General features: G+C 31.8%; 4 protein-coding genes across 10 annotated transcripts; 2 read left to right on the top strand and 2 right to left on the bottom strand.

Moving 5' to 3' along the window:
• Positions 1-534: 534 nt before the first annotated feature.
• On the bottom strand, positions 535-4,266 carry LOC145942740 (uncharacterized). The gene is made up of 4 exons (XM_083049732.1): positions 4,089-4,266; positions 3,516-3,826; positions 2,759-3,421; positions 535-2,680 (listed from the first exon to the last, which is right to left on the bottom strand). The coding sequence occupies exons 2-4, from the start codon at positions 3,774-3,776 to the stop codon at positions 920-922; spliced, it is 2,685 nt and encodes an 894-aa protein (XP_082905858.1). The 5' UTR covers positions 3,777-3,826; positions 4,089-4,266; the 3' UTR covers positions 535-919.
• Positions 4,267-4,816: 550 nt separating this feature from the next.
• Positions 4,817-9,124, top strand: LOC145942447 (calpain-7). The gene is made up of 12 exons (XM_083049182.1): positions 4,817-5,338; positions 5,429-5,592; positions 5,693-5,909; positions 5,986-6,308; positions 6,483-6,615; positions 6,992-7,182; positions 7,274-7,501; positions 7,667-7,911; positions 8,019-8,227; positions 8,306-8,514; positions 8,621-8,850; positions 8,951-9,124. Exons 1-12 carry the CDS (start codon positions 5,146-5,148, stop codon positions 9,090-9,092), a joined length of 2,484 nt encoding a protein of 827 aa, XP_082905308.1. The 5' UTR covers positions 4,817-5,145; the 3' UTR covers positions 9,093-9,124.
• A 414-nt stretch (positions 9,125-9,538) lies between these two features.
• Positions 9,539-20,009, bottom strand: Ptpmeg (protein tyrosine phosphatase Meg). Of its 5 annotated transcripts, none has more exons than XM_083049177.1 (18): positions 19,246-20,009; positions 18,814-18,931; positions 17,840-18,051; positions 17,588-17,716; positions 16,989-17,037; positions 16,675-16,842; positions 16,443-16,563; positions 16,269-16,356; positions 16,033-16,185; positions 15,711-15,943; positions 15,451-15,639; positions 14,943-15,096; positions 14,671-14,838; positions 14,363-14,538; positions 14,080-14,279; positions 13,571-13,914; positions 12,909-13,193; positions 9,539-12,777 (listed from the first exon to the last, which is right to left on the bottom strand). In XM_083049177.1, the coding sequence occupies exons 2-18, from the start codon at positions 18,827-18,829 to the stop codon at positions 12,694-12,696; spliced, it is 2,769 nt and encodes a 922-aa protein (XP_082905303.1). In that variant the 5' UTR covers positions 18,830-18,931; positions 19,246-20,009; the 3' UTR covers positions 9,539-12,693. The 5 variants fall into 5 exon arrangements, with proteins under 5 accessions (XP_082905303.1, XP_082905299.1, XP_082905300.1 ...); XM_083049173.1 differs by having other exon boundaries at positions 14,943-15,120; positions 19,246-20,006; XM_083049174.1 differs by having other exon boundaries at positions 14,943-15,120; positions 16,995-17,037; positions 19,246-20,006.
• Positions 20,010-20,804: 795 nt separating this feature from the next.
• Dre4 (SPT16 homolog, facilitates chromatin remodeling subunit dre4) lies at positions 20,805-26,929 on the top strand. Of its 3 annotated transcripts, none has more exons than XM_083049171.1 (17): positions 20,805-21,153; positions 21,279-21,383; positions 21,685-21,849; positions 21,928-22,080; positions 22,192-22,338; positions 22,428-22,697; positions 22,805-24,091; positions 24,243-24,425; positions 24,610-24,741; positions 24,823-24,992; positions 25,105-25,288; positions 25,372-25,450; positions 25,534-25,699; positions 25,792-25,878; positions 25,973-26,038; positions 26,100-26,222; positions 26,293-26,929. In XM_083049171.1, the coding sequence occupies exons 1-17, from the start codon at positions 21,085-21,087 to the stop codon at positions 26,297-26,299; spliced, it is 3,393 nt and encodes a 1,130-aa protein (XP_082905297.1). In that variant the 5' UTR covers positions 20,805-21,084; the 3' UTR covers positions 26,300-26,929. The 3 variants fall into 3 exon arrangements, with proteins under 3 accessions (XP_082905297.1, XP_082905298.1, XP_082905296.1); XM_083049170.1 differs by having other exon boundaries at positions 20,807-21,153; positions 25,531-25,699; XM_083049172.1 differs by lacking the exon at positions 25,973-26,038 and having other exon boundaries at positions 25,531-25,699.
• The last annotated feature ends 515 nt before the right edge of the window (positions 26,930-27,444 follow it).

Genomic DNA, 27,444 nt, shown 5'->3' with positions numbered 1-27,444 from the left:
TAATTGTTAAATTTATAAATATCTATATAGATAAATTATAACTTTAAATTTAATATTTTGTGATTTAATAAAAGAATATTCATTTATATTATACGATAAAATGTTATATATAATTTAAAAGTCCCTCTCTCTTTCTCCTTACACATATGTCTCTTATTTAGTGTGATGATAAAATAATGTAACATATTTTTATTACAATGATTTATTTAAAAAAATGATAACTTATATTGTATATTGCATAATTAATCTTTCTATTAAATATTTTTATCTCTGTCTGCTAAGTATACATAATATAGTGTATAAAATAGTCTATATATATGATAAAAAAATTTTGCTTACATATATTATAGTTACATATTTTCACACATATATATGTATATACACATATGTATTTGTTCAGAGATTTTATAGGTATAAAATTTATATATAGCTTCAAGATCATCAAGCAAATAGTATAAAATAGTATAAAATCTCAAATATAGATATCAATCAAAATTTTATAATAAATTGTTAAAGCAAAAAAGAAAATTATTGTACAATTATATATCACACGATATACACATAGAATATACATAAAAGAATGCCTGAAGAATATTACATATTAAGTAAAGTATATGTATATCATATAGAGTGTATAAACAAAATTATAAATATAATTAGCAATGATATAATTATAAATATAATTAAAACGATATTAAAAGTTATAATACAAATAATCTTTTACAATATCTGTAATAACATCGTATAAAAGGAAAAAAAAAAATACTTTTTAATCCACTAACGTCTCTTATTACTTCAATCTCAAAATAGCTATGAGATCTCTTATTTTAGTTCCTCTTCGAGGAACTTGTTGACAGAACCAATGGCGAAATTTACCACATTTTTCACATACGACTAATATCGATTCTCCAGGTTTCTTTCACTCCTTGTTCTTCGTATGGAGACGCATATGTTTCTTGAGGTTGTCCAGTCGATTGCAGCGGCGGTCGCAGTAGTCGCACTTGTAGGGCATCAGATTGCTGTGCACGACCACGTGTCCGTTGAGATGACTGATCTGCTTGAAACGCTTGCCGCAGATGGTGCAGACGTACGGGCGTTCGTTCATGTGCGCGGACGAGATGTGGGTTTGCAGATTCGTCTTCCTGACAAATGTGGCCTTGCAGACGTCGCACTCGAACGGCCGTACGTTCGCGTGAATCGCCAGATGCGACTTGAGCACGTTCTTGTGCTTGAAGTTCTTCTCGCACAGGTGACACTGGAACGGCCGCTCGTCGTTGTGCACCTTCTTGTGGACCGACAGATGCGCCAGCTGCTTGAACATCTTGGCGCAGATCTCGCACTGATAAGTACGACCGTCCTCGTGCGCGGCGCTCACGTGACGGCGCAGAGTATCCGCCAAGGTGTACCGTTTCCCGCAGATCTTGCAGCAATACGGACGCTCGTTGGTGTGCGTCAGCAGATGACCGTTGAGATTGCGCTTCTCCAGGAAACGCGCCCCGCATACGTCGCACTGATACGGCTTCTCGCCGTTGTGCACGTACATGTGCTTCTTCAACGAGTTCGACAGGCTGAAGCGCTTCGAACATATAGTGCACTGGAAGCGGCGCTCGCCTGTATGAACCAACATGTGCGACTTGACGTGGCCGGCCTGCTTGAAACGTTTCCCGCAGACCTTGCAGTCGTACTGCCGCTCCTGCGTGTGCGTGAATATATGCCGCTCCAGCACGCTCTTCGTGGTGAACACCTTCTTGCAGTTGTCGCACTCGAACAGACGATAGACGTCGCGGATCTTGGACGTTGACGATGTCGTCGTCGTCGTCGTGGTTGTCGTGTCACCCTTGTGTAAATGCGCGTGCTGCTTCAGCGAGTCCAACGAGTCGAACTTTATCCCGCACATCGTGCACTGGAACGAGCGATAATCGTGATGCGTCAGCGAGTGCTGGCTGAGATGACCAAGCTGCTTGAAGCTCTTGTTGCAAACGTCGCACACATATGGACGTTCGTTTGTGTGCGATCGCATGTGCCTCTCCAGCACGCTGGGAAAGCTGAACTTTTGCTCGCAATATGTACACTGTAAAGTGGATTGTGTCTTCGACACGTTCCGACTCTCCGCGGACGACTTTTGTCTACCGAGGTGACTCGAGGTCTTGACAGTCTTGCTGCAGGAAGTTTTCGTGTCGTCCAGCGACGCGTCGCAATTTTCGTTCATCGTCTCGGGATCAGATAATTCGTTATGCTCATTGGATACAGTCTTCGCTGCGTCGTTGCTTCTGGTATTTCTACTAACCGGTATCTCCTCCTCTTCGTCAGCTAATTTATCTTGCCCGTGCGACTGCTTCATGTGCTTCGCGTATAATCTTGGAACGCTGAATGTTTTACTGCACAATTTGCATTGGAGAACTCGTGGCGTTTTGTGAGTTCTCATGTGGTTCTTCAAATGTCCCAGCTTCATGTATTGCTTCTGGCAGTACTTGCACTTGAGAAATTGCATACTCTCGGTTTTCAGTTCGTTTTTTCCTATTTCTATTTCATCTCTAGTCGTTATTAAATCCGTTGCACGTACGTTGCTCGTGAAAGATTCATTCTTTACATTGACAAAACTAAAGCCATTTATGTTGTCGCTTCTCGAAGATGCCTTTTGACTGCATCTATCTTGTACATTGTCGTTTTCTTCACAATGCTGAAACATTCAAAATAATAATAATAAATCAGAATATAATTTTATGTTGATAATAATATAACATTACAGTATTATTACATTAATACTATCCGATGTCTTCTGCGTATCTTTCGTCGTTGTAATTATATTTTTATTTTCCCTATGTGACAAATGTTTGATCCATTCTTCCTCTGTCCACAGGCTCTCTGTATCTTTTTCCATACCGAGGCTTTGAAAGTTTTCGCGTACATCTCGTCCAAATAATATGTCGCATGGAACTTTACCATTCTGACAGCGGTATGTCGAGTTGTGAAGAATTTGTATAAAGTTCAGTCCTTCGCACCAGGTCCTAGTAGGATTTTTTCTCATCCAGGATTCGAGCAAGCTCTTAAAATCCCTGCAGCTAACTTCACACTTAGGTACATCCCCGTGCAATATGAGGAAATCGTTCCATAATAAACGTAGCTCATGTACAACTTGTTCAGCAAACTTACGTCCATTACCACTCTGTAGCACTCGTGGTGCCCCTATGATCGCTAATACATCTAACAAATTCTTAGCAACTTCTTTGGCCGTGTTATCGCAGAGAGCTCTTAATACAACAAACTTGGATGGTTGATTTTCATAAACAAACAAATATTTATAACAAAATGTCGGTTCTACTGTTATTTCTATTATGTCAATTCGACCTCTGTTATATAATCTCTCAGAACCATTGGTCAATTTTTTGGGAGATTGATTTAAAGATCCTGCTTCACCAGGCTGAAAATAAGTATATAATTTGTACATTAGAAGTTATTACATATATACATATGTACACATACACATATAAAAAGTTAAAAATCAAAATACTTACTAAAATATTCAAATGACTGCTTTCTTGCTTGATCTCTTTATCCTTCTCTTTGGATGAAACTTGCAAGTGCACAACTGTGTTTTGTACAGATTGTGAATTTAATGCACTTTCAAAGAATTCCGTTTCCTGTTTTACAAATACAAAATTACGCTGATTTCGTTCACCTGGCAGCAAATGATCCAAAGAATTGCGCACATATGCATTTTGTGGCATCCATTCTACACTTAACGGCATTTCTTTATTCATTCTTATTTTTGTCATGTGTTGTGTCCAATGTTGTTTTCCTTTGTGCTACTCAGTGATATTATTTCCTGCAATCATTTATTATTAAATAAGCCGATTTGATTTTAAAAAACCGGCATTTTATAAAGCTTAATCAGAAAATTTCTTTCTTATTACAAAATATATATGGAATTGATAAAAAAATGTTTATTCTTTTGTAAATTATTCCTACATTTTTTGCACGTCTACAGGCTTCTTTTTAATTAAAAAAAGATTAGCAAGCCGGCATAATAGAAATGTTAATCGGTTCTCGTATTATTAACCTGTCATATGTTACACAACTTCACTTACATCAATTCCTAGAGTCACATCATTTGATAAAATTACAGAAATAATTGTCCCATATTCTCTCGTACATTTTCTTATTTCAACAAATAACTCACGATACGTCCAATTTTGTGCAATTCGGATATGTCAACTTTTTAGCAGTGTTGGTATGCAAATTTATTGTCTACATCTCAAGGCAAGTTTTCATGACATTCCGCCATGAAAGTTGAATTAGCTAGAGAAGTAACTCGAATATTCTTAGATCCGAACACGCACCGCGATTCTACCTGCTTGCGAATTCTCCTCGATTGTGATTGGTCAATTCCCTATTGTGAACCAGGCCTAAGGTCCATGTTCAGAATAGAGGAAATGTTAAGAATAGGGCAAACATTCAGAATAAGGAAATATTTAGAATAGGGGGACTATTGGAAACAGAATATTCAGAATAGGGGGACTTCAAGACAAAACTATTCAGAATAGGGGTTATTTGGAACAGAATATTCAGAATAGAGGGGTTATTTGGAACAGAATGTTCAGAATAGGGGGACTATTCCGAATAGGAATATTCAGAATAGAGAAATATTAAATTAAGAGAACAGCCATAAACCATATGAATGTCTAGACGCGTGTTCGACTCGAAAATAATTGCCGCAAATCGACCAATCACAGTCAAGCATTCTCAAATACGTTCCGAAATTCACTGTCAGTATCGGAAATCTATAATTCACGTAATTTTGGAACACATTTACACATTTACTCTTTTGACAGCTCATTGTGTATTTTCCTTCCCTCCCCTTCCCCTTCCATGTGTTAGATACTCTTGCATTATAATTGTTGATTAAAAAATCTCTAATTATTTTGTTATTGATTGATTTCACGTAATTTTTTACGAAATTCGGATTTTCTTAATTATATGTATGTAAATATGATCTCCTTTACTTTACATTTTGACACTTTATTCTGTTCTTATGTTTATAATTTTATAATCCACGTGAGCGAAAAGTTTAAAACTCCATGAAAATTTGTGTGCTTTGGATTTCCTGGATTTCTCTAATCTTATTGCTATTCTACATCACTAAAAATGGCACAAACATTAGATGATGCACTACTTGCTGCTAGCAGAGCTGTGCAATCTGACAGAAATGGCCAATATAAACAAGCCTTGTATTATTATGATATTGCTGTAAAACTTCTTACCAAATTGGAATTGGATGACATGTATGAAGAAAAGCTTTCAGATTATCGTGAGAGGATGTCATCGATACAACACCTTAGTAAGTTTGATGATGACGTAGAAATTTGTTGCAAGTGCAAGTTGTATAAATCATATATATATGCATAACAATAATTTGTGAAACTTTTAGTTCACGAGGAGGAACAAAATAGTCATAAGCCAGAACCTTTACATCAGTCCGAGTTACAAAGATGTAAATTTCTCATGAACCAAGCATTGGATGCAGATGAGGCAGGTTTAAAAGATATCGCAATAAAGTTATACACTGATGCTGCTGAACTAGGTCTTAGTACAGTAAGTATAACTTTCTGTTAATAACTATATAAAATTGTTAAATTAATTCTTAGATATATGGTATTTAATGATGTATCTCAGTCTACATGATATATTGCAGAAAACTGTTGACACAGAAGTAAAGGCAAAATTAACAAACCTTGTTAGAGTTGCTGTCGAACGGGCAGAATCATTGAAAGGAATAAAAACTACCGAGGATAACAGTGTTATGAAAAGTCTTGCTAAACTACCATCTGTACCAGAAACTATTTTTAGTACTGAAGAATCAATACAACCTGTACAACCTGAACAACCAATAATTACATCAACTGCTTCAGGTAATGTAAATATATTATAAAGACAAAAAGAGAGTTATATAAGAGAAACTAATATATCTATTTGAATAAATTTTAGCAAGAAATACTAAATCTTCGCTTCATCGGGGAAGCAGTGCTCATCTTAAAGTAACTGGAGGTAATACCAATTATACTGAAGAAGAAAAAAGAGTATTGCTTCACAGCTCTCACATAAATGATCATGAGTTTGTACCATTTATGAATATTGATCTTGCTGAGAAGTTTCAATATCATATTCCATTTACCGACAAGGATGGACTATTAGAATTAGCACCGAAGCAAAAGCCTGACTTTGCTGGGTGGCGTCGGCCGGAAGAATTATATTCTGATCCTAAAATGGTCATTGGTCATCATGTTGACTACTTCAGCATAAAACAGACCGTTAGTAAACATAATTATTAATAGTAGTGGTATATAATTGTATAATATCAATGTATTTTAGTATGCACACATATTTTTACAATATTAGTTTCAAACTTAAAAGTATTGCAGAGAATTTTTTTTTTTAGTATGTAGCACATTGACTTTGATTTAATTGTCTCCTGTGCGTTTTAGGTAGTTTCTGACTGTTCTTTCGTTGCTTCGCTTGCTGTGAGTGCTCAATATGAGAAGAAGTTTGGGCGAAGATTTATAACATCCATTATTTATCCCAAGAATAAACAGAAGGAGCCTATATATAATCCGTTTGGTAATTATTTTTAGTTTATTAATTTTAATTGATTTGTAGAATGATAAAACATAAACACAAGTGTTATTAATTGTACATGTTCCATATGCTTAAAACGCTTACATTAATTAAATTATATGGAAAAGGTACAAACAACTTACACATCCCTATTATGATTTTGTTTGTAGTTTATTTTTCATGCAAACACAATTTTAAATGTTGACACCAGTAATAATATCATCTTTCTTTATATTGAATTTATGCAATTAAAATATTCTTTTAAAAAGCATATTCATTGTTTATACGAGAATTTTTCTTGTGTATAATTAAAAAATAATACTTTAATAGATTTTATTATATAGTATATTAGAGAAATGATAAACACATGTACTATTAGGAAAATACATGGTGAAACTACACATCAATGGCATTCCACGTAAAGTAATAATAGATGACCTTCTGCCTGTAAGCCGATACAACCAATTACTCTGTTCTTACTCTAGCAATCGTGGGGAACTATGGATTTCATTGCTCGAAAAGGCTTATATGAAAGTAATGGGCGGTTATGATTTCCCTGGATCAAACAGTGTAAGTTTCCTTACAACATTCAATTGTTCACTAATTGTTCTATAATTCTTTTTATTACTTTGTTTAATATATTACATTTGTTTCTGTATAGAATATAGATTTACATGCCTTAACTGGCTGGGTACCTGAAAGATGGGCGATAAGACCAAATGAGGCAGATTTTAATAAGGATAATATCTTTGATACTTTATTATTACGACTTCGCAAGGGAGATGTACTAGTCACTGTAGCCACAGGAGAGTTATCGGACTTGGATGCAGATCGAACAGGACTCGTACCGAGTCACGCATACGCCGTTCTTGACGTGAAAAAGATTAATGTAAGCAAAAAAAAAATTTATTTAGTTAATATCTGTTTTAAACATATCTTCCGACATAATGTGTGTGCAGACACACAATACAAATAACATCTGTTTTTCTAAATGTTATAGATTTGTAATAAATTTAAATAAATGAAGTATTTAATGTATTAATGTTATATGTAGGGAGAAAGATTATTACAATTAAAAAATCCATGGTCTCATTTGCGATGGAGGGGCAATTATTCGGAACTCGATGTAAAACACTGGACTCCAGCTTTGAAGGAAGCTTTGAATTACGATCCAGAATCTGCTTCGGAATTTGATAACGGTGTTTTTTGGATTGATTACGACAGTATATGTCGATTCTTTGATGTATTTTATTTAAACTGGAATCCAGGACTGTTTAATTATACTTATTGCGTACATCAGTAAGTCACTTTTTTTGTCATCTGTATTATGTATTACATAGTCGCAATCACTCTCTTTTCATCACAGCAGTAATATGTGTTCAGAGAATAATTCTATTTTATTACAGAATGTGGAAAGCTGGTATTGGACCTGTAAAAGACGCATATAATATTGGCGATAATCCACAATTTTCATTGGAAGTACAGAGCAAAGGACCTGGTGCTATTTGGATACTTCTTACAAGGCATATTACAGATATAGCAGATTTCCGGCAAAATCAGGAATATATCACAGTTTTAATTTATCGCAATGATGGAAAAAGAGTATATTATCCATGTAAGCATACATTTGATTTTTTTCTTTTCAATTTTATATTATTAGCTGTTAATGATAATTATATGCTAAATTATCTAGATGATCCGTCGCCATATATTGATGGTGTGAAAATAAACAGCCCGCATTATTTGTGTAAAATCAAACTTGGGGAGCAAAGTGATACAAAATACACTTTGGTCATATCTCAGTATGAGAAAACGAACACAATCTACTATACGCTTCGTGCATATGGAACATGTCGATTCATATTGCAAAAAATACCTCAATTGTTTAAATATGAAAAAGAGGTATACCTTTCTTTTTAAGACAATATTTTTCTAAAACTATATTTTTTAGATTCTTTCTCTAAATTTCTAGATTATATTTTATATATATTAATATAATTTTTGGTAGGTAACTGGTCAATGGAAGGGCATTACAGCAGGAGGATGTGGCAACCATCCGACATATATGAATAATCCGCGATATCAAATAGTACTCGAAAGTGCTAATAATAATAATTATTTATTAATTATTTTGAAAGGACCTAAACAGTATCAAATAGGCTTTGACATTAACACTGTTGTATTAAATGATGTAAATGCAGCGACTGCATTTAAAACTAAAACTTCTGGACCGTTTAGGTTTGTACTTTTTAATATTTTACACATATCTCTATAAAAAACATTGTCCGCACATGTTTTTCAACAAGAATTTGTGATTTATCTTTATTCCTATTTGCAGATCTGGATTTGTGTATTTGGAACTGGAAGATGTACCAGCAGGAACATATCATATTATTCCCTCGACATACATACCTGGTCAGGAGGGACCATTCTTTTTAATCTGTAAATCTTCTTGTAATTTACAGCTTCAACTTCTTTAGCAAATTAAATAAATTGTTGAACTATAACTTTATATTGCATCTAATTCCATTCTCATTTTATCTACACATTTTTTATTTACTGTATATGTGTATATATATATTAAATTTTGTAATATTAATTATATATATATATTTTAGATATTTGTAATATAATTACTTTGTAATGTGTAGAAGATGAATAACTCAGGAAAGAAAAACTGTAGGAAAATTGTTTTGCAACAATTTTATTTATATTCCAAAAGTATAAACAAGACTAGACATCTATAATAGTAATATTACCATTAAGATTTGTAAGGCTAGTTATATTTCTGCATTTGTTTATATGCCATTAATACTTTTCGAAGCGAAATTATACAGCATGTAATTTAGATATTTTAGTTCATATATTTAACACGATTGCGCTTGTATGGGGAGAATATGTACAAGGCACTACAGTCTAAAACTTTGACTGATATAAATGTATTTAAAATAATAAATTTTTAATCAACTTTATTTATTACTTGTTTTTAATCGACACGCACAATATACTGAGCAAGTTTTGGAAAAATAGTTTAATGTAATGTGTTATTGCAATTATAAAGACATTGATATATAACACATATATTCAATTAAAGATACTTTCATTTGCATACACATAAAAAATAGACAGTTGTATGTCGCGCATTTCATATTTGCAAAATTATTTCAAGTTAAATAACAAGAAAACTTATAACTTTTGACATACATTTGTATCAAATTCATTACATATGTGATACTTATACATAATGGTCTTACATTTTTTTTTATTTTTTGTATCAGAAATTTGTTTTTATGTGCTCACATTTTGCATCCTTTTATGAAATTACCTTTTTCTATTCATAAATGTAATTGGCTTATATGTTTGATTTGTTATCTGCATAAAATTTTGATTTTTTTATATAATGTGTATATAATAAATTATAGAGATTTCGTGCATGCGCGCACATAGATACTTATACACTAATATTGTTTTCTAATATGTACATGCTTTATAATATACATATATTAATAGCATATTTCACTTTTTCCTTCTTTCTCATATAATGTAATTCTTAGTAATTTTAATTTATCTTGCCAAATTAGAAACTTATTATATATCGACATAAAGATAGATTTATATATATATATATATATATATATATATATATATATAATTCTTTCATTTCTTTTTTAATTCTCTCATGCACTATAAAAAGAATATAAGTCAATTTTAATTAGTAGAAAATTTTGTAAATAAATAAAATAGTAAGAAAAAAATTGCTGTATCCATTTATATAGATAATTAATTTAAAATTAATTAAAGAGAAACTTCTACTCTCTTGACCATGCATGAAAGATTACAGATCGCTAGCCTTCCAATAATGTTCGTAGTACCAGTTTTTTGTATTATTATAAAAATAGATTGTGAAACGGTGTATGTATGTATATATAATACATGATGAGGTATTATATATTATTAAAAAAATCAGCAAATATTTAACAGAAAAGAGTTCGTATGACATTCGTGAAGTTAATTAGAAAGCTAAAATTTCATATAGAGATATGTTAGTACATTTATCTGGTTAACTGTGTGAAAAATAAATAATCTATGAAACATCTATTAGAAGATAATACAGTTGCTTAAAACATTTAATAATAAGAACAGTCCTGTAATCTTAATAATATCTATTATTAGCTAAGTAAAGTTAACTGTAATATTTTTAGAATACTAATAAAATACAAATGCTACATATCTGAATATTTATAATATTTTATTATATTTCATACATTTCCTTTCAGAATTCCAATTATCTTTAAATTAAATAAATAACGGAAAACGGTAAATATTATTGTTTATCTTTTTTGAATTATTACTTATGCTTTTGTGTATAAAATAAAATTGTGTATAATGTATTAAATTATAAAATTCAAATACTGAGCATATGTTTATCATAAATATAAATATTCAAGTCAGATATGTAGCATTTGCATTTTATTAGTATTCTAAATATTAGAGTTAACTTTACTTAGCTAATACTATTACAGTATTTCAAAAAGAACAGTTACACATATCTTGATCAATATGCATATTTGGGGGGGGGGGGGGAAGGTGAAATGTGAATGAAACGTTTTTTTGTCAAATATTACGTTTTCATAGTATTTGAATTGTTTAGCTGTGTGTTTCATCTCATAAAATAAAAAAGGGACTAAAACACGCTTCTGTGGTTCTACACAGTTTTTTTGATTCATATTAAATACAACCATATTCTTTCTATGCAAACAAGATAGCTATATATAGTTTGTCTTAAGCTGTCAATATTGAAGATTGTACTTCATCTTGTGCTTTTAAATAGCTTCTGTATGATCAATCCTTTAGGATGGACCAAGTTTCGCATTGTATTAGACAAATCGCCCAATTTTTACCACATCAATTGTTAATGATAATAATTCCTTGATGAGAATTTAACGCACAGCACAAATTTGATACGAGTTGTCGCATTTTCCATTTTCATTATCTTTATAATTCTGTCTATCGGATTTACACATTATATAAAGAAATTATTTTCAAATTCAAGTTTACCATTCTGACAGTTGATGTGATAATAGCTAAATATCTAGTATATTAAAATTTATTTAATTTGTGTATATTTTATTTAGATTGCATGTAATATTTTTCATTTTATATCTCATATCTATATAAACTTCTCATCAATTATTTTCGTAATTGTACTTCTTGAATTTGAGGTGTAAATATATTAATTTATGTATTAATATTATTTTTTTTGTAGATCTCACATGGTCTTTTCAACATATTGAATATCAAAAATTAAAAAGTTTCAGTATATAAATAATATATGTTGCTTATAAAAAAAAAAAAAGAAAAATTGACTTAATTTATCTAAGAAAGTCAATGTAAAAATATATGCCGATTTATATATGATATTTCCATAAATATTCATTCTTGTTGTGTTCACTAATAAAATACACATACACAAAACTTCCATTTAATAATGGTATATAAAATTTAATTTAAAACTGATTCGTTATTTAAAGCGTTTAAAATTGCGTTGAAATTATGTTGTAGCTTACAATTTTTGAACTAAATCTAATTATTTTACAAATTTGATAATGATATAACTTAGTACATTGCCTTTTTTTCACACTTTCCACATCACGTTATATGTTTAGAAAAAGAAATATATATTTTAAATTATTATAAAATATTAATATATACTTAAAAAAAAATATGATCACATTTTGTTTGATAATGTTTGGTGTGAAGAAATGGATCAATCACACATACATATTAGAATACTAAATCGATTGCGTATGATAAGATTATAAAGAAATAGCAATTTTGAGTGATAACATTGAATGACAACTGGACGTCAGTGTTATGTATAAATGAGATATATACTTTGTGTAATTACACAATGTGTAAATGTTCTGTTTTACTAGTTCATTTTATACTATATTAAATATATATTATGTGTTTATTGTCAAAGTATAAAATTACCTTCTAACATGACATGATGCTTGATGCAAGATGTAAGAGAAGAAATGGCTATAATTACAATATGCTGCCCATTTTAAATTCTTGTTTTCACCTACTAAACTCTGGAAGTGGTTTAGCTATCCCTTCGCTATAGGCTTTATGGACTGCTTCGCACACAAATCTATATTGACTCTGAAAAGATATCACACACATATATTCAAATATTTTTATTTGAATTAATAAATACGAAATTAATATTTTATATTATTCAAATAGATATGAGTACTGTATGATAAACAAAATAAATAAAATCATAAACTTACAGCATTCTGTATCATCATTGCTCTCTGATCTCTCATAGAGCGTACAATATCTAATGGATATACCGGTTGATTAGCTTCAATTAGACACAGCGCAGTTTCCATTAAAACTAATACACCAGTTCGTCCTATTCCAGCGGAACAATGTACAACCGCAGGTTCGACTATTCCAGTACGAGCTGCTCTAACCCGCTCTGTAAACGTAGTAAATTGTCGCCAATCACTCGGCACTCCATGGTCAGGCCAGCTACAATACTGCATATGCGTTATATCCCTTTCTTCTCCAGTCTGTAAAAATATATGTGTAAATATGCATATTAATTAATGTACTAAATATATACATATATATATATTTTATTATATATTTAATAAATATTAAATATATATATATATATACAATATATATATCCATATATATAATATATATATATATAAATGTGTACATAAATGCACATATATATAAATGTGTACATAAATGTATATATATAAATGTGTACATAAATGTACATATATATAAATGTGTACATAAATGCACATATATATAAATGTGTGTATTATATATTTATATATATATTATATATTTAATAAATATTAAATATATATATATATATTTATATATAAAGGAATACAACTAGTTGCGCACAATAACACAAAACTTTACTCACATTAACATCACGAAGTATAAATTCTCTAAAAATAAATGTATCTTCGATATTTTCTGCAGTTGACGTAAGTGTGAGATTCCTTAATGTGAGCGTTTCGTTATATGCCGGCCAATATTGGTGACACTTTGCACGACCACGTTCAACTAGAGTTGTCAGCATAACGACAAGCGTGCTACCGGCTTCTAAAACCATTTGCCAAAAGTCGGCAACGGTGGAAGACAGGGGACCTTGCGTAGCGATATATCTATTAATAATGCCTGAACCTGGTATTTCCATATTCACATAGTTGGCATTAATGTAATCTCCATTTGCAGATCCCATCAGGATCACTCGAGTAACATCATCTAGAAAGACACAAGTATCGCATTATTATTATTATTATTATTATTACGTACTGACTTTCGACATTATTATTTTGCTATTTCTCTTATAAATAAATTTTTCAATCAACTTGACAATATATATCAGATCTTTCGTTGAAAAAAAAATTTTAAACTTTTTTTATTTACATGGTGATATATCCCGATAGCGATTTTTCGACTGGTTTTCAGGTTTCTTCGATTCGAGTGACGTAAGTTCTGGATTTTTTCTGTACAATTGTTCGTACTGCGCGATAAGAGCACCACTCGCCAGACCGTCCGCAAGCAGTAACATAGATTGTGCCAGCGCATCAGATCCAATAGTTGCATGAGGTGCATCAGGCACATACCTTGTAATTTATTACATTATATAGATTAGATTTAGCACGAATTATGTTTAATTTGAAAGTATCCATAATTTGAGATTTTATACCTATAAGGCGGCTCTTCTTCAGAAGTTTCGTCGGTACCAGCTAATGCATTATACAGAGCGTTCGGTCTGACAGTCAACGTAAGTTCGCCGGATCCGCGATCACGTGATTGCCGTATTAAGTTCACTACGCGTTCGTGCAATAAACCGCTCACATCGATTCCGTTGATGTAAACAACCTACGTAGAGAATCATGTTTTATGATGCATAAAGATAGAGTATATTACACAGATATATTTGTGTGAGAATTTAATAGGCACAGAATATAATAATACTTAATGATTTGAGGTACATATTAAATTAATAAGTACTTGATCTCCCTCATTCAGTTTTGGATAACAACGATCAGCGGGTGTATTTGGAGCTACTCGTGATACCAGAATCGGCATATCCAAATCTAATCCTCCTTTTACATTGAAACCAAAACGACCTTGTTCATCTGGCGTTAAAGATATTGTTACTAAACCATCTTCTAATATCTAAAATAATAAATTTATAGATTATTATATGAATTTATTGTGTAAAAATTTATATATTGTTTTTAATTATTATTGTTTGTTGTATTTTCATAAAATATATTTACTTGCGGGGCCGGTGAACTAGTAGGTTCACTATAATCTGGCAGATCATAAATATTTCTTTCAGCAGTTGTGTCGTCGTCCGCATAACTGAATATTCGAGATCCTAATGCTGGAGAAAACGCTCCACCTTGCGTATAGCTTCCTGTTATTTCTTCCCTCAAAGATAAAAAACCACCTTCACTATAAGAGGAGATAAATGAAACTAAGGAGAGAGAGAGAGATACTAAAGAAAATTATATATATATTATGCAGATTAATTGCATATTGTTCTCACATTGATGTAATTTTATAAATGAGAATGACATGTTATACAATTTATAATGTAAAAAATTATACTGTAAGTTTTCCAGTACGATTGTCTCTTCTTCCATCTATGGATTTTGCAAATTTAATTCCTAAAATTTGATTGTTTATTTAATCTTCTGCCTATTAATTATTTATGTACAGTTAAAAAAAGTGACAATAGTTCTGGAATATGTTTATGTAATTGTAACTATTGTATGTACTAACTCGTCACTCTGATTTCCTTCACCCCATGCTTGACGAGGTTCCCGAGCACCGAGGGATTGAACCTTATTGTCATAAGATCGCGATGATCTTCCAGAAGGTATTGTCAGTTTTCCTTTGTCATCGGTAACAGCTGGCGTTGTAATAGCATGAGCTATTTTCTTGCTCGGTGATCTAAATATTAAATAGTCTCTATGAAAAAAAGAATATCCCTACAAAATGTAGAATTGATTTTTCACATTATTATTAATTGTTATAATTACCGTATAAATGTTCTTTCCACTCGTGCTCTGTGCTTTCCATCTTCAACTGTTTGAAATTCTGTACGCCCTGAATATGTAAACCTACTACTCAAAGTGAGGGGAAACCGTTTTGGTCGCATTTTTGGACTGTGAAGCCTAAAGAAGGTATGATGTTCGACACAAGCTTTCCACAGATTTTTAGAACTGCGATAAGTTTGCATGTTAAAACCCAGTAATGTATCATAGTTTTCAGACTGTAACAAAGTTATTAAAGTTATTAATAAAGACTTATATCTTCAAAAGTTCACCAAAAAACGCACATATTACAAATAATTAGACCCACCTGTTCTCGTCGAAGCTGTATAAAAAACTGTTTCCTTTTAAAAGAAATTTTAACTATTTTTGACCATGAAAACACATTTATTTTTATGCTATTTTGAAATACAACGAGACCAATTGATGTAACACCTAACTGTATTTCCTTATTTGTGGAATCCTATAAAATAAATGAGACAATTGTATACATATTGCACGCTTGTTTTACAAAAAAAATTTTTATCTGATATGCATTATATGTACCCTGGCTTTATGTAATTCTACTCCATACATATCTAAACGCTTTGCATGATCTAGGAAGTTAAATTCTGCATCAGCTGGCAATTGTCCCCTGTAAATAAAAAAGCGTACATTTTTACTGATACTAAAATAAACAAAATTTACAAGAACATATTAAGAATTATAAAATGTACGAACTTGTGTAACTTATGTAATTCTGATATCTTTTTTTCCATTTCTTCTGTTTGTCCAGGTATTAATTGCAACTGCGAAAGGTAGCCTGGCCCATGTTCCTCTGGATAATAATCTCCTAATTCCGCTAGATATACATCAAACAAAGACTCAATGTATTAACTTGCTCTATTTATGATTATATTTTATATAAAAGAATATATAATTATATTATATTATTTCTAATATGCTCTCTTACATTGAACTGTATAACTTGCAATTAAACAAGCTGTACTGGTTGGCAACTGAAGTTTTCCTTGAAGAATATCTCTTCTTATTTGTAAATAAAATTGATATCTGGTATATTCTTCTTGTAATTTACTAGGATCGGATACATAAAACTTTACTGCAAAAAAGAAATGTCCACCTGAAACAAATAAATATATGTTGTACATTTTAGTATATATCAGTTGTATAAAAAATGCGAGAAGTATAAGTATACTACAAGTATAAAAATATATTCAGTTTCCATATAATTTGAAGATATTTCGTTTTAAAAAATACGATCTTTACCCTTACTTCTTATCTGCTTTTTCACTGGTTTAGAGGAATCCAGCCATCTCTGAAAATTTTTATATATTAAAAATTAATAAATTATATGAGTAATAGTGAGCCAATTGAGAGCCAGGTGCAATAGGTAATGCACAAATGTTTTCCTTGTTTAAATTATTTATTGTATCATACGTTTCGGTTCGAATTTTGAATCATCTTCAGTGAATAATTATTAAAACATGTTTACATTTTTTCTGTTCTGTGACCGTCAGCCAAATCTACGACGCAATAACCCGTTCATCCGTTGTAGATTTGGCTGATGGTCACAGGACAGGAAGAATGTAAACATGTTTCAATAATCCTTTGCTGAAGATGGTTCAAAATTCGAACCGAAACGTACGACGACTCTCAATTGGCCCACAATTACTCATATGTTCTGCAACACCAGAGCCTTCCACTACAATTATTATAATTAATTATTTTATTCTCTAATATTATTTTTTTTAACTATGTTAAAATATTATGTCTTTGAAATATATACAATTTATATATTAAATAATAATTGAAAGAAATAGAATAATTAATTTTCTATTACAATTGTAATTTTTATAATATGTTACCATTGTATCAGATGTAGGAATAGTTGTATTAACTCCATTTTCAGAGTATTGTAAACCAAAATAATCTTTTTCAATAAGTTCTAAATGTTGAAACACCAAATCCAATAGAATTTGTCCTTTTGCTCGTTTCTGTGCAAACATAATACACATTTATTATTATTCGAATATGATCTTATCATTATATAAATCGAATATAATCAAAAATATTATATTTACATCTAATTATGATATTTATCTATTATCTCTACTTACATCTAATTGAAATGTATGCTGTGTATCATCAAGAAAGGTAACGATAGCTGATAAAGATTTTAATCTGCGATTCTTTGCTAGTTCAGCACCACGAACGTGGTAGCTCCCACTGGAGCCACTCAACGCTCTGCGTGATACACTTTCAATCATCTCAAATAAATGAAGGCGTGTCAACCACCTTCTCGACACCACCTCTCTGCTATGCTGACCACCTGTATTGAGAATTAAATAGATTAGACAGTGAACCAATCAATAATAAAACATTTAAGCACATAATAATTTGCCAATGACAATTATATTTCTATATATATAGAAATGCATTAAACTTGTAAATTTTTTGAATAGTTTCTAAAATTTTCTAAAATTTAATATAATTTAGCCATATGTTTTATAAATATGTATAAAGGATGAAATTGTATCAGGATTATCATAGATAAACTCAAAAATAGTATAAAAAACCAATTTTGCATATTAATTATAAATGGAATTAATGATAATGGAAAATTATTAATTTAAAATAGATAAAATATACAACATACAGTATAGTTTTATAGATACATGCACACACACATACACAAAAATATAAGCATATTTTAACAATATACTTTAAATATGTAAGAATGTTTTATTTATAGTAAATTTTGTTATTGTTAATGATAAAAATATATATAATTATATATTTCTTCTCTTCCTACTCATATTATTTACAAAGAAAGTTTATAAAGGAAAGGAATGAAACCTATTAAAATATTGTTATTGCCATACAAAAAGTCTGTGTTTTTAGCTGCACTTTTGAAAATTTTTTACATCTTTCTCTTTTTTATTTCTTCTTTTTATATAAATTTGAATTATATGTATCTTCTTAAATGTAAGAAAGTGCAACTGAAAAGAAGACTTTCTTGCAAATTAAAACACAAGAGTCTATGTTACTTAAATAGACTTCAAACTAAAAATAGATAGAATAATATAATTACATTCCACAGTTGTCATCAAAAATAAGTTTATCAAGATTTTTAGGTCAATAATTCAACATGAGTTACATAATCAAATTACCATCTACTGTGTGCCAGAATAATGTAGAACGGGAATATTCTGAAAATAGTTTATAATACATGTGAAAGAGAGAAGAGGATTACGAGACTGACTTTTACAACACAATCAATATACTGTTTTCTTTTTTCAGGACCAGCACATTAATAAGACATAAATATTACCAAAAAAATTATGTAATTAACACAACAAATAATAATATATCACAGAAGAATATTACTATCAGCATGCAAGAGATAATCACATTAATAGATTTCCAGACATAGTAAAAAATTGTAGTAAGAGATATATCTAGGAACATGATTTAATTTGAGATACGATGATGATTATTGATAATGATAAATAATTACACTAACATTCATGATACAGGAGCCGCGCGTTTTACTCGCAGCAACTGCTGTAAGGGATCCTCGAGGATTCGACAAACTATTTCAAGTATACACACGACTCGACGAGTCGTTTTCTCCTCTGAACAGATCCGGACTCTCGAGTCAAGTACCAAGTGCTCGAGCTTCTTCTCATAATTGTGCAAAAATCTAAGCACAGTCCTCACCCAAAGTGGATACGTATCTTCATTTTGAGATGCGTTTGCGGCAACATTTATCTCCTCTGCATCTAATAATCGCACGACACTCTCTTTCGATATCCTGTAGCCGCCGACGATTTCTAATCTCTTTCACTTTCTTCTTCGACGACGAGAAGCTTCGCTTCTCTCGCGCTTCCCGATACGGTGTACAATAAGGCAACGTCGAATTAATAATCTGGCCCGGACACAAGTAGCGACGTTCAATCAATCCCAAGGGGATAAAAAGCTAATTCCGCAATTTCGCGACCAGGCTTACAAAAATATACGCGATCTATTCGGATGCAGCATATATATGTATTTGTACATACAACACACACGTCCGCGCGTAGATAAGATGAACATTAAATGATGCACTTGGAACGGCCGTGTTTTGCAAGTTTTATTGCAGAACGAGAGTCCTAATCGGCTCCAACATCCCGATCATCCGAGAGACGTTTGACGCCTAGCCTAGTAGAAAACGCAGTTGTACAGGTTATATATATGTGTGTGTGTGTGTGCGTGTAGTTGTTTTGTATTTGAGTGTATTATACATCTAATTCCTGATTTTCGCATAGTATATATATTCATATGCGTGTGTGTATATGTGCGTTTGTCGCACAGCTTCTATAAATGTGTTCCAAAATTATTTCGGAACGCATTTGAGAATGCTTGACTGTGATTGGTCGATTTGCGGCAATTATTTTCGGGTCGAACGCGCGTCTAGACGTTCATATGGTTTATGGCTGTTCTCTTAATTTAATATTTCTCTATTCTGAATATGCCTATTCGGAATAGTCTCCCTATTCTGAATATTCTGTTCCAGATAGTTCCCCTATTCTGAATATTCTGTTCCAGATAGTTCCCCTATTCTGAATATTCTGTTCCAAATAACCCTCTATTCTGAATATTTCCTATTTTGAGTATTTCTCTTATTCTTAACATTTCCTCTATTCTGAAACATGGACCTTAGGCCTGGTTCACAATTGACCAATCACAATCGAGGAGAATGCTTGACTGTGATTGGTCGATTTCTATACGCGATGAAACAACGGCCGCGTTCAGCAGAAAAAGCAGCTTTGCAACTGTTATAAAATTCGTGAATCTGATTGGTGTATTCTCTTCATCTTAGCTGAACCTAAGAGAATACACCAATCAGATTCACGAATTTTCCAACAGTTGCAAAGCTGCTTTTTCTGCTGAACGCGGCCAACGCTTCATCTCTTCCGTTTCCATTCTTTCCAGGAAAGCGGCGATTTTATTGGCCGCTGCGTGAATCACGTGTCACTTGGTCGGCGTCGTCGGGCGGAAAGGTGCCAGGCGAGGAGGAGGTTAAACGCGACAGCCAATCAACTTCGCTCTTCCAGAAGAAGAGCTGCGCGGGACGCTTTGCCGCGTTCTGTGTGCGAGAGTCCATATAATATATAATTCGCAAGCAGGCAGGATCGCGGTGCGCGTTCGGATGTGTTTTGCGGGTTTGGTTATATATGTAAATCCGTATAAATCCCGCCATCTCCCGCAGCTGTGGTCGCGCTGCCAGTTAATGTCGACGGCGGCGGTAAGGAAAACGTTGGACTGAAGATACCTGTGGCTATTTCTCCGCCGTATATCTACGCGTCAACATACAGAAATCATGGCAAACGTGTCCCTTGACAAAGACATGTTTTTCCGGCGCATGAAGCGTCTTTACGCCGCGTGGAAGGTAAGCGTTGCCGTGTATGTGTTGTATGCGCGGGAGGTGCACGTGTTTTCGCGGCGTCTCCTGGATCTCGGTGCGAACCAAGTTTCTCTGTATTTACTTATTTCGAAATCTTTTGCTCCCAATAGGATGGCGAAGTCGGCACGGATGACAGTTTCGGTAAAATGGATTGTCTCGTTTCCGCTGTCGGTTCCGACGAAGACATCGTTTACAGCAAGTCCATAGCATTGCAAGTATGTATATTTTACAGAAATAGAGTTCTCATAAATCTTAACTGTAGATTTTATACTCGTTTTATATGCACATAAATCTCACAATTTTATGCTGATATTCTGATTTCTTCAAGAATAAATATTTACTGTTTCTTATGCAATATATACAGAATATAGATTTATTGATAATATATACATTGTATCAAAAATAATATGATTCAAAAATAAGTAAACATTAAACTTGGACATGTTTATAATCAAGATAAACTGTATTTTTCATCGAATAGAAAATAATTTAATATAATTGTATAAATATTTTTAGACGTGGCTGCTCAGCTACGAACTTACGGATACAATAATGATTTTGGCAGAAGAGTCGATTAATTTTTTAGCCAGCAAGAAGAAAATTGAATTTTTAAGGAAAGTGGAAAATCAGAAACCTGAGGATACAGGAGTGCCAGCTGTAAAGTTATTTGTCAGGGACAGAGTATGTATATTGCACAATTTATGTAAGAAATTTTATTATCAACATTGTCAGTGGTACTAAGCAATATTTGGATTAAAGAGTGATGAAGATAAAGCAAACTTTGGAAAACTCATTGAAGTAATGAAACAAAGCAAGAAGGGCAAAACTTTGGGAGTATTTTTGAAGGAGAATTATCCTGGTGCTTTTATGGATGCGTGGAGAGCTGCTTTAAAGAACGAATCTTTTGATACAGTAAGCATATAAAATAAAATATTTAGCAGATAAAAAGATAATACATATAAATATATATAACTTTAAAATCTTAAAATATTTATCTCTCTCTTCTCTCTATGTTAATTTTAGGTCGATGTAAGTGCTGCGGCTGCTTATGTTATGTGTCCAAAAGAAGACATTGAAATACTTACTATAAAAAAAGCATGTCTTGTATCAGTAGATGTTTTCACAAAGTATCTGAAAGATCAGATAATGGAGATTATAGATTCGGACAAGGTACATTTTCTCAATCAATGCATATAAGAGTATAACTGAATTTACAAAAGGAAAGAATACAGAAAAATAATTATTCATGTCTATTTCAGAAAGTTAAACATTCAAAATTAGCAGAAGGTGTAGATACAGCCATCACAAATAAGAAATATGTAACTGGAGTAGATATTTCACAAGTTGATATGTGTTATCCTGCTATTATACAAAGTGGTGGAAATTATTCACTTAAATTTAGTGCTGTTAGCGACAAAAATACTACTCTTCACTTTGGCGTTATTGTTTGCTCATTGGGAGCACGTTATAAATCCTATTGTTCAAATATAGTAAGAACTTTATTGGTTAATCCCACAAAGACAATTGAGGTATGTAGAAGACGAAAATTATTTAATAATAATGACACGAGCTCTTATATTATAAAAACCGATATATAGAAATTTTTTATGTTATAATTTATAATACATTTTTATAGGAAAATTACAATTTTTTGCTACAACTTGAAGAAGAGATCTTGAAAAAGTTAGTTGCAGGAACAAAAATAAGTGAAGTATACGATGCTGGTATTAAATTTGTAAAAAATGAGAAAGCAGAAATGTTAAATCATTTGACCAAGAATTTTGGATTTGCCATGGGCATTGAATTTAAAGAAAGTTCTTTACTCTTGGGCTCAAAGACTAATGCAATAGCTAAGAAGGGCATGGTTTTCAATGTTAATATTGGTCTTGCAAATCTTATTAATCCAGATGCGACAGACAAAGAAGGGAAAACATATGCCCTTTTCATAGGTGATACAGTTATGGTAAACGAAGGACAGCCTGCTACTAATTTGACTCCATCGAAAAAGAAAGTGAAAAATATAGGTATATATGTGAAAGATGACGAAGATGAGGAGGAAGAGGGAAGTGGAAAAGAAAACGAGCGAAAGCCAGAGATCCTGGGACGAGGAAAAAGAACAGCTGTCATAGAATCTAAATTGAGAACAGAACATAGTTCGGAAGAGAAGAGGAAGCAACATCAGAAAGAATTAGCTCAGCAATTGAACGAAATCGCTAAGGCTCGATTGGCTCAGCAGTCTGGCGGCAAAGAACAAGAGAAAATACGAAAATCCACGGTGTCTTACAAAAGTTTGAACCATATGCCACGTGAACCAGAGGTCAAGGAGTTGAAGTTATACGTGGATAAGAAGTACGAGACTGTGATTTTACCTATTTCTGGTATTTCAGTACCCTTCCACATATCGACAATTAAGAACATTTCACAGTCGGTAGAGGGAGATTATACGTACCTTAGAATAAACTTTTTTCACCCTGGTGCAACAATGGGGCGAAACGAAGGTGGATCTTATCCTCAGCCCGATGCAACGTTTGTTAAAGAAGTAACATATCGGAGCACAAATACCAAAGAGCCCGGTGAGATCTCCGCACCGTCGTCAAATTTAAATACAGCCTTTAGACTAATTAAAGAGGTTCAGAAGAAGTTCAAAAATCGAGAAGCGGAAGAAAGAGAGAAGGAGGATCTCGTAAAACAGGATACTTTAATATTGTCACAGAATAAAGGCAATCCAAAGTTAAAAGATCTGTATATTCGACCGAATATTGTCACAAAGAGAATGACGGGTGGTTTAGAAGCGCACACAAATGGATTCCGGTACACTTCGGTCCGCGGTGATAAAGTGGACATTCTTTATAATAACATTAAGAACGCCTTCTTCCAACCATGTGATGGTGAAATGATTATACTGCTTCATTTCCATTTAAAAGTACGTATGAAAAATTAATGAAAGAAATATTCTTTCAGTTATTATATTATATACAAAAGTGCTTTTATTTTTTAATTATCTTAATATGATCTATAAAAATGTTCAGCATCTGTTTAGTACATAACTATACAAATGTTTATTATATTTTTAGCATGCTATCATGTTTGGTAAAAAGAAACATGTAGATGTACAGTTTTACACAGAAGTTGGAGAAATTACTACAGATTTAGGTAAACATCAACACATGCACGATCGTGACGATCTTGCTGCTGAACAGTCGGAACGAGAATTGAGACATAAATTAAAAACTGCTTTCAGGAGTTTCTGTGAAAAGGTATGTATCATATACATATATAATTACAAATTGGGTTTACATTTAATTATACAACACTATATATTATTATATAATATATATAATAATTATATAATATATTATAATACATATAATATATATAACATTACAATATATATATATATATATAATATATTTTAATAATGTATCTATGTGTTTTACAAAGGTTGAAGGAATGATAAAGCAAGAGATTGAATTTGATACTCCATTTCGGGATTTGGGCTTTCCTGGTGCACCATATAGGAGCACCGTCTTGCTTCAACCAACTAGTGGATGTTTGGTTAATCTCACAGAATGGGTAATGCATATATTATGATGAAACGAAATAAATATTTCAAAACAAAGCAAATTATACATTATATGTTATATTGAATTTCAGCCTCCATTTGTTATTACATTGGAAGATGTTGAATTAGTTCATTTTGAAAGGGTACAATTCCATTTGAAGAACTTTGACATGATTTTTGTTTTCAAAGATTATCACAGAAAGGTAGCGATGGTAAATGCCATTCCTATGAATATGCTGGATCACGTCAAGGAATGGTTAAAGTAAGTAATGTTATATTATTTAACATAAAGTTAACAATCTTCAATATTAGAAGTTATAGCACATACATATAATATATTATTATAATTATTACATTTATCTTGCTTCTTTTAGTTCATGTGATATTCGGTATTCGGAAGGCGTTCAGTCTTTGAATTGGACAAAGATTATGAAGACTATAACAGATGATCCTGAAGGATTCTTTGAGAGCGGAGGATGGACTTTCTTAGATCCTGAAACTGATGCAGAAAATGAAGAAGTTGAAGATGAAGAAGAGGAAGAAGATGATGCATATGAGGTATTCGAGAGAGTCTATGAATTTTCTAAAAATGTAAGAACAATAAATATATTATTTTATATTTGTGATTAATCTATTTGCAGCCATCGGATATAGAAAGTGAGGAAGAATCTGATGATGATAGTGAATACTCCGAAGCTTCCGAAGACAGTGACAGTGAAGGTAATTGCTATTCTAAATTATATTTTATTAACCTTATTCTTTTATTTAGTTTACTTAATTTTTTTGGTGTATTTTATTAGAAGAAGAATTAGGCAGCTCTGAAGAATCGGGTAAAGATTGGTCAGATTTAGAACGAGAAGCGGCTGAAGAGGATAAAGAAAGAGGAGATGAGCGTTACCGTGATGATTATAACTCCAGCAAGAAGAAAAAATCAAATCGAAGACAATCTCCATCTCCTTCAAAAGACAGGTATCATGTATATAGATATTATATTTGATATTTTAATCGATTATCTATTAAATATTGTAAATATATATATATTTTTTTATTTTGTTTATAAGGCATAATTCTAAGCACAAAAGTTCCGTGAATTCAAAGAGCAAAAGTTCGTCCAGCAGTAAGGATAAACGATCACCGGACAAACACAGGTAAATATGATTTATTGTAGGTTAAAAATAATATATCCCCCCGCGTTTCCTTTTTGTGAAATTGTATTGAGTTTTGGTGCTTCGATAATTAAAGAACGGATCGATCACGGAGTGGGGGCTCACACAAGAAGGGGTCTCCTTCCAAATCGTCCAAACACAGGTGATTACCGTTAAGTTTTATTTCTTTAATGTCACTATAATTTGAAAATTTGTTTGTTTAGCCCCAAGAAGAATGACAAACGTGATAAGCGCGATAAAAGTAAGTCGTCGCATTCTTCGTCCAGTAAGAAACGCTCCCGTGATGACAGTTCGGAAAGAAACGGTAGGGCATCTAAGAAATCTAGGTGAGTAATTGTTAGTAGATTCATGATTATAAATATTTATACTCCTTTTTTAATTACTAAATATTTATAGAAAGTAAATGCAAAGGATCTGCGCACTGAAAGGGAAGCACACAGAAAATCACAACAAAATACCATGCTGATTCTAAGTTAAGCTTTCTTACTTAAGATATAGAAATTAGCTGATCCATAAAAATAGTACATTTTCTTGCATTGAGTGATCAGGAGCGAATTATTGATTATTTCTTTTTTCGAATTCTTAAGTATTTCATTCTCAAATATTTAATTTTTCGTATATACTTAGTTTATTTTAATATTTAAATGCGTTCACACATCTGTTTTAATAGTAATAGATACATACCTTAACACACATCTTGCAATCACATTTCAAGTGTACATAAGAATAAATTTATATAAAATTAAAATATGCTGGAATGCATAAATATTGCATTTCAGTCTCATTTAGCATTTCTTGAAAAAAGTACTAAAGGGAATCTTTGGCTCTTCTTTTCCTTGTTTTATAATTTTTGTGTTTTCGATAATTAATGTAATGTCTAAGATTAAGTATATATATGTCTCATTCCATTCCTCATTCAATAATATAAGGATCGCGTTATAAAAACATACATCAATGTTTTAATAAGTTTTCAACAATGCATGTAATGTATAAAGATAACAGATTAACGGAATAAACTTAAAGTACCTCTTTTTTCCAAAAGGCATTATCTTAAAAGTTTACCCATCTATTTCATAATATTTTTAAATCGATAATAGATATTCAAATTTCATATTTGTATTAGTAAGAAATATGATGTAACATATAGCATTAACACAAGCATTTCTAATTCGCAGATTGCGAACTATAAAGGAAATAATGATAGAAATGCAAGACAATGTACTAACAGCAAATACGATTTATCATACATGTGGGCTCCAATAGAGAATTTTTCTTGTCAGTTACTAAAAATTTGAAATCTGCATATTTTAAAGCATTTTTCTTTTTATTGCATCTATAATCCATGACAACATTACAAAATATTCCGTTTTTTATATATATATATATAAAGAAAACAATACGTTTTATTTAGCTGTTTTTTATCTGCTTTGATTATTCAGAGATATGGGAATACACTCACTTGCAATTTCCCTCATCGTGCATCTGTATGCTGAAAAAATGAAGGGCTTAATTAATTTGAAAACAAATGAATTGAATGTTGTCCAAAAC

The sequence above is a fragment of the Prenolepis imparis genome, unplaced genomic scaffold (assembly GCF_030444845.1).
Source record: "Prenolepis imparis isolate NDT839.2.m4 unplaced genomic scaffold, iyPreImpa1.0 SCAF_11, whole genome shotgun sequence".
NCBI classification, from domain to species: domain Eukaryota; kingdom Metazoa; phylum Arthropoda; class Insecta; order Hymenoptera; family Formicidae; genus Prenolepis; species Prenolepis imparis.
Note: the sequence above shows the minus strand (reverse complement) of the source record. Positions and strands in the feature narration are given on the sequence as shown.